The sequence below is a fragment of the Oncorhynchus masou genome, unplaced genomic scaffold (assembly GCF_036934945.1).
Source record: "Oncorhynchus masou masou isolate Uvic2021 unplaced genomic scaffold, UVic_Omas_1.1 unplaced_scaffold_11707, whole genome shotgun sequence".
In the NCBI taxonomy this organism is placed as follows: Eukaryota; Metazoa; Chordata; class Actinopteri; order Salmoniformes; family Salmonidae; genus Oncorhynchus; species Oncorhynchus masou.
The window spans coordinates 1-7437 of NW_027001470.1; the positions used below are offsets into that span (position 1 = coordinate 1).

The 7437-nt window shown below is 48.5% G+C and overlaps 1 protein-coding gene across 1 annotated transcript; it reads left to right on the plus strand.

Moving 5' to 3' along the window:
• Positions 1-1671: 1671 nt before the first annotated feature.
• On the plus strand, positions 1672-6926 carry LOC135529506 (zinc finger protein ZFP2-like; the record flags this gene model as incomplete). Its single annotated transcript, XM_064958198.1, has 4 exons — positions 1672-2027; positions 2092-2174; positions 5332-6239; positions 6716-6926. Coding segments are annotated over exons 1-4 (1558 nt in total), but the record flags the coding sequence as incomplete, so codon positions are not given.
• Between the last annotated feature and the right edge of the window lie 511 nt (positions 6927-7437).

Here is a 7437-nt window from a genome sequence, read left to right on the forward strand (position 1 = left end):
TACTGGTGAGTCCTACCTCCTGCCACGGTAGTGTAATGAGTCCTACCTCCTGCCACGGTAGTGAGGGAACTCTACCCCTACTGATGAGTCCTACCTCCTGCCACGGTAGTGAGGGAACTCTACCCCTACTGGTGAGTCCTACCTCCTGCCACGGTAGTGAGGGAACTCTACCCCTACTGATGAGTCCTACCTCCTGCCACGGTAGTGAGGGAACTCTACCCCTACTGATGAGTCCTACCTCCTGCCACGGTAGTGTAATGAGTCCTACCTCCTGCCACGGTAGTGTAATGAGTCCTACCTCCTGCCACGGTAGTGTAATGAGTCCCCTACCTCCTGCCACGGTAGTGAGGGAACTCTACCCCTACAGATGAGTCCTACCTCCTGCCACGGTAGTGTAATGAGTCCTACCTCCTGCCACAGTAGTGTAATGAGCCCTACCTCCTGCCACGGTAGTGAGGGAACCTACCCATACTGATGAGTCCTACCTCCTGCCACGGTAGTGAGGGAACTCTACCCCTACTGGTGAGTCCTACCTCCTGCCACGGTAGTGTAATGAGTCCTACCTCCTGCCACGGTAGTGAGGGAACTCTACCCCTACTGGTAGAGTCTACCTCCTGCCACGGTAGTGTAATGAGTCCTACCTCCTGCCACGGTAGTGAGGGAACTCTACCCCTACTGGTGAGTCCCACCTCCTGCCACGGTAGTGTAATGAGTCCTACCTCCTGCCACGGTAGTGAGGAACTCTACACATACTGATGAGTCCCACCTCCTGCCACGGTAGTGTAATGAGTCCTACCTCCTGCCACGGTAGTGTAATGAGTCCTAACTCCTGCCACGGTAGTGAGGGAACTCTACCTGTACTGATGAGTCCTACCTCCTGCCACGGTAATTATGTGAGTCCTACCTCTGCCACGGTAGTGAGGAACTCTATCTATACTGATGAGTCCTACCTCCTGCCACGTAGTGAGGGAACTCTACCCACACTGATGAGTCCTACCTCCCTGCGGTAGTGTAATGAGTCCCACCTCCTGCCACGGTAGTGTAATGAGTCCTACCTCCTGCCACGGTAGTGAGTGAACTCTACCCCTACTGATGAGTCCTACCTCCTGCCACGGTAGTGAGGGAACTCTATCTATACTGATGAGTCCTACACTCCTGCCATGGTAGTGAGGGACTCTACCCACACTGATGAGTCCTACCTCCTGCCACGGTAGTGTAATGAGTCCTACCTCCTGCCACGGTAGTGTAATGAGTCCTACCTCCTGCCACGGTAGTGAGGAACTCTACCCCTACTGATGAGTCCAACCTCCTGCCACGGTAGTGTAATGAGTCCTACCTCCTGCCACGGTAGTTTAATGAGTCCTACCTCCTGCCACGGTAGTGAGGAACTCTACCCATACTGATGAGTCCCACCTCCTGCCACGGTAGTGTAATGAGTCTTACCTCCTGCCACGGTAGTTAGGGAACTCTACCCATACTGATGAGTCCTACCTCCTGCCACGGTAGTGTAATGAGTCCTACCTCCTTCCACGGTAGTGAGGGAACCTACCCATACTGATGAGTCCTACCTCCTGCACGGTAGTGAGGGAACTCTACCCATACTGATGAGTCCTACCTCCTGCCACGGTAGTGAGGGAACTCTACCCATACTGGTGAGTCCTACCTCCTGCCATGGTAGTGAGGGACTCTGCCCCTACTGACCCACTGAACCCCTTCTCCCAAGGAATGAGTCCTAATTCCTGCCACGGTAGTGAGGGAACTACCTCAACACCAGGAGCGGTGGAACGACAACACCAGGAGAAAGAGAAGACGCGGGCGACCAAACGGAAGAAGAGTCCAGAACAAAAGCAACCGAAGAAAAAAGAGAAACCGAAGAAGGAAAAGAATCCGAAGCAGAAGAAAGCTAAGATGACCCACCGCTGCTTTAAATGTGGAGAGGATTCTCCCGCGTCTCTGACATGCTCTTACACCAGACCATTCATATTGATGGAGCGACCATGTTCAAAACCAAGAAGGTTCACCGCTGCGTAACGTGTGGATACGAAGCATCCGATGCACATAAACTGATGATGCACGAGCGGATACACACAGGAGAGAAACCCTTTCCAGTGCTCTGTGCGGGAAGAGATTCGCTCAGAAAGGAAATCTGAAAATACACCAGAGTGTGCACAAAGGTGAGAAGTCGTACATCTGACCAGTGACCCAACTCTGGAAATATCTTTGTCCTCTTTAAAAGGTGGGAAGTCGTACATCTGCCCAGTGACCCAACTCTGGAAATATCTTTGTTCTCTTTAAAGGGATTCTTTGGGATTTGGTATTGAGGCCCTTTATCTACGTCCCCAAACTCTTGGATACCATGTTTATGTTTCTGCTTGCAGTTTGAAGGAAGTTGCTGTCGAGCGGCAACACAATTGACTTGCCAAGTAGAATAAAGGTTAAGTAGAACATTTAAGAATAAGAATAATTGCTAACTAGCGTAACGCTAACGTTAGTTGGCATTGGCTCACACAACAACCGTTAACTTCCTTCATACTGGACACAGAGACAGAAAATGGGATCCACAAGTTCATCTGCCTGGTGAAGTAGATAAAAGACCTCGTTGCCAAAATCCTGAAGTATCCCTTTAAGCTTTAGATATTTTATCCTAATAATGTCACGGTTGTAAAAACAAAATGTCAGATATTACACATCAATAAATGGTTTTTAGTTCAGTTTAGTTAGGTGTGACTAAATAGAAGAGGTGTCAGGCAGAAGGTGTGACTAAAGAGGTGTCAGGCAGAAGGTGTGACTAAAGAGGTGTCAGGCAGAAGGTGTGACTAAAGAGGTGTCAGGCAGAAGGTGTGACTAAAGAGGTGTCAGGCAGAAGGTGTGACTAAAGAGGTGTCAGGCAGAAGGTGTGACTAAAGAGGTGTCAGGTAGAAGGTGTGACTAAAGAGGTGTCAGTGTGGGTAGAAGGTGTGACTAAAGAGGTGTCCGGCAGAAGGTGTGACTAAAGAGGTGTCAGTGTGGGTAGAAGGTGTGACTAAATAGGTGTCAGGCAGAAGGTGTGACTAAATAGGTGTCTGTGTAGACAGGTGTGACTAAAGAGGTGTCAGTGTAGACAGATGGTGTGACTAAAGAGGTGTCAGGCAGAAGGTGTGACTAAAGAGGTGTCTGTGTAGACAGGTGTGACTAAAGATGTGTCAGGCAGAAGGTGTGACTAAAGAGGTGTCAGTGTGGGCAGAAGGTGTGACTAAAGAGGTGTCAGGCAGAAGGTGTGACTAACGAGGTGTCAGTGTAGACAGAAGGTGTGACTAAAGAGGTGTCAGGCAGAAGGTGTGACTAAAGAGTTGTCAGTGTAGACAGAAGGTGTGACTAAAGAGATGTCAGGCAGAAGGTGTGACTAAAGAGGTGTCAGGCAGAAGGTGTGACGAAAGAGGTGTCAGGCAGAAGGTGTGACTAAAGAGTTGTCAGTGTAGACAGAAGGTGTGACTAAAGAGGTGTCAGGCAGACGGTGTGACTAAAGAGGTGTCAGGCAGAAGGTGTGACTAAAGAGTTGTCAGTGTAGACAGAAGGTGTGACTAAAGAGGTGTCAGGCAGAAGGTGTGACTAAAGAGGTGTCAGGCGGAAGGTGTGACTAAAGAGGTGTCAGGCAGAATGTGTGACGAAAGAGGTGTCAGGCAGAAGGTGTGACAAAAGAGGTGTCAGGAAGAAGGTGTGACAAAAGAGGTGTAAGGCAGAAGGTGTGACGAAAGAGGTGTCAGGCAGAAGGTGTGACTAAAGAGGTGTCAAACAGAAGGTGTGACTAAAGAGGTGTCAGGCAGAAGGTGTGACTAAAGAGTTGTCAGTGTAGACAGAAGGTGTGACTAAAGAGGTGTCAAACAGAAGGTGTGACTAAAGAGGTGTCAGTGTAGACAGAAGGTGTGACTAAAGAGGTGTCAGGCAGAAGGTGTGACTAAAGAGGTATCAGGCAGAAGGTGTGACTAAAGAGGTGTCAAACAGAAGGTGTGACTAAAGAGGTGTCAGGCAGAAGGTGTGACTAAAGAGGTGTCAGGCAGAAGGTGTTATTAAAGAGGTGTGAATAATTAATATCGTCCTGACCCCAGTGATTATCTGAGTAGGGTGATACTGGTATTGTCCTGACCCCAGTGATTATCTGAGTAGGGTGATACTGGTATTGTCCTGACCCCAGTGATTATCTGAGTAGGGTGATACTGGTATTGCCCTGACCCCAATCATTATCTGAGTAGGGTGATACTGGTATTGTCCTGACCCCAGTGATTATCTGAGTAGGGTGATACTGGTATTGTCCTGACCCCAGTGATTATCTGAGTAGGGTGATACTGGTATTGCCCTGACCCCAGTGATTATCTGAGTAGGGTGATACTGGTATTGTCCTGACCCCAGTCATTATCTGAGTAGGGTGATACTGGTATTGTCCTGACCCCAGTGATTATCTGAGTAGGGTGATACTGGTATTGCCCTGACCCCAGTGATCTCTGAGTAGGGTGATACTGGTATTGTCCTGACCCCAGTCATTATCTGAGTAGGGTGATACTGGTATTGTCCTGACCCCAGTCATTATCTGAGTAGGGTGATACTGGTATTGTCCTGACCCCAGTGATTATCTGAGTAGGGTGATACTGGTATTGTCCTGACCCTAGTCATTATCTGAGTAGGGTGATACTGGTATTCTCCTGACCCCAGTGATTATCTGAGTAGGGTGATACTGGTATTGTCCTGACCCCAGTCATTATCTGAGTAGGGTGATACTGGTATTGTCCTGACCCCAGTGATTATCTGAGTAGGGTGATACTGGTATTGTCCTGACCCCAGTCATTATCTGAGTAGGGTGATACTGGTATTGTCCTGACCCCAGTGATTATCTGAGTAGGGGTGATACTGGTATTGCCCTGACCCCAGTGATTATCTGAGTAGGTGATACTGGTATTGTCCTGACCCCAGTCATTATCTGAGTAGGGTGATACTGGTATTGTCTGACCCAGTGATTATCTGAGTAGGGTGATACTGGTATTGCCCTGACCCCAGTGATTATCTGAGTAGGGTGATACTGGTATTGCCCTGACCCCAGTGATTATCTGAGTAGGGTGATACTGGTATTGTCCTGACCCCAGTCATTATCTGAGTAGGGTGATACTGGTATTGTCCTGACCCCAGTCATTATCTGAGTAGGGTGATACTGGTATTCTCCTGACCCCAGTGATTATCTGAGTAGGGTGATACTGGTATTGTCCTGACCCCAGCCATTATCTGAGTAGGGTGATACTGGTATTGTCCTGACCCCAGCCATTATCTGTTTAGACTTAACATGAACTATCTTCCCACATACAGGAGAAGTCAGGAATCCCAGTTTCTGGCCTGACATCGTGGAGAGGCTTCCTACAATAGGTGTCCCAGACCAATACCATGACAACCACACAGCTAAGCCAATAGGAGTCCCGGACCACTACCATGACAACCACACAGCTAAGCCAATAGGAGTCCCGGACCAATACCATGACAACCACACAGCTAAGCCAATAGGAGTCCCGGACCACTACCATGACAACCACACAGCTAAACCAATAGGAGAGGAATGCCAAACTCCATCAACTCCAGAGGTACACATGAGAACTCACACTGTGGAGAACCAGTCGAATCCGCAGTGCCCTCTCTGCGGGGCAGAGTTCTCTCAGAGAGGCCTTCTGGATGATCACCTGATGATCGCCCACTCCCATGAGAAACCAGAGAAGCCTTACCCCTGTCCACACTGTGGGAAGAGATTCTCCAGCAAGAGTTACATCAAGATTCACCAGAAGATCCACAGTGGGAAGATTTCTTACCACTGCGCCCAGTGTGATAAGACTTTCCTGTCAGCGGAGGGGCTCAAGAAGCACGAGAGCGCTCACCGAGGAGAGAGGCCGTACCGATGCCCTGCGTGTGGCAAGTGTTTCAAACAGCAATCCCAGCTGACCTGTCACTTCAAGATCCACACCGGAGAGAGGAGCCATCTCTGCTTCCTGTGTGGGAAGAGTTTCGCCAGAGAGTTTGACCTCCGGGTGCATCTCAGAGTCCACTCTGGAGAGAAACCCTACCAGTGCCACGAGTGTGGCAAGAGCTACAGGTACAGAGCAGGCATCCGGTCACACATGCAGCAGATGCACCCTGGGAAGCCTATAGTGGAACCAACCCCACCCATCCCCACGGGCCCACGCTACGGCGGTGGAGGAAGTGGTCCTCCTACATCCCTCATCAGAAAGGTATGTGCTTTAGTTTGCTGTGAGCTGATGCTGTCCCTTTCAGGTTTTGTTTTTTTGGGGGGGAGGGGGGGGGGGGGGGTGTCCACTTTAAAATCTAGAAGTTTATGGAATTGGTTTGGGTTAATGGTGAGAATGGGTGTGGGGGTTAGGTTTAAGTTAGGCATAGATTTATAGGGAGTTTTAGGGAGTCCTTTCTAGGGAGGTTTTCCTAGCCACCGTGCTTCTACACCTGCATTGTTTGCTATTTGGGGTTTTAGGTTGGGTTTCTGTACAGCACTTTGAGATATCAGCTGATGTACGAAGGGCTTTATAAATACATTAGATTTGATTTAGCCAACCGCCACTCGATATCTCCACTTCCTGTTTGACAAGGAACAGAAAGGCGGCCGAGGTTGGACGTTGCCCTGGGAAACCCCACAACAAACATTATGTTACTACTGACTGTTAACCAAGAATGACTTGTGTTTTCATTGTAGGATCCTGGTGACCAATCCAGCCCCAAAGCTATAGAGGCCCAGGGTCCTGATACAAGCCATGGCAGCAAGGCGTCCAGTCAAACGCCTCGGTTGAAGGCCAGAGCTGAAGAAGAGGAGGAGGAAGAGGAGGAAGAAGAAGAAGAGGTGAACGTTGATGGTTCGGGTAATTCTGAAGAAGACGACGCCAGTTGGAAACCTGCTCTTCGTCTTGGTAAGTGGAGGTAGAATGTCAACAGAACATCATTCAACTATAGCCTGTTAATTTGGCTGTGTTTTAAAATGGCACCCAGTCAACAGAACATCAACTATAGCTTGTTAATTTGGCTGTGTTTTAAAATTGCACCCAGTCAACAGAACATCAACTATAGCCTGTTAATTTGGCTGTGTTTTAAAATAGCACCCAGTCAACAGAACATCATTCAACTATAGCTTGTTAATTTGGCTGTGTTTTAAAATGGCACCCTGTCAACAGAACATCATTCAACTATAGCCTGTTAATTTGGCTGTGTTTTAAAATGGCACCCTGTCAACAGAACATCAACTATAGCTTGTTAATTTGGCTGTGTTTTAAAATGGCACCCTGTCAATAGAACATCATTCAACTATAGCCTGTTAATTTGGCTGTGTTTTAAAATGGCACCCTGTCAATAGAACATCATTCAACTATAGCCTGTTAATTTGGCTGTGTTTTAAAATGGCACCCTGTCAACAGAACATCATTT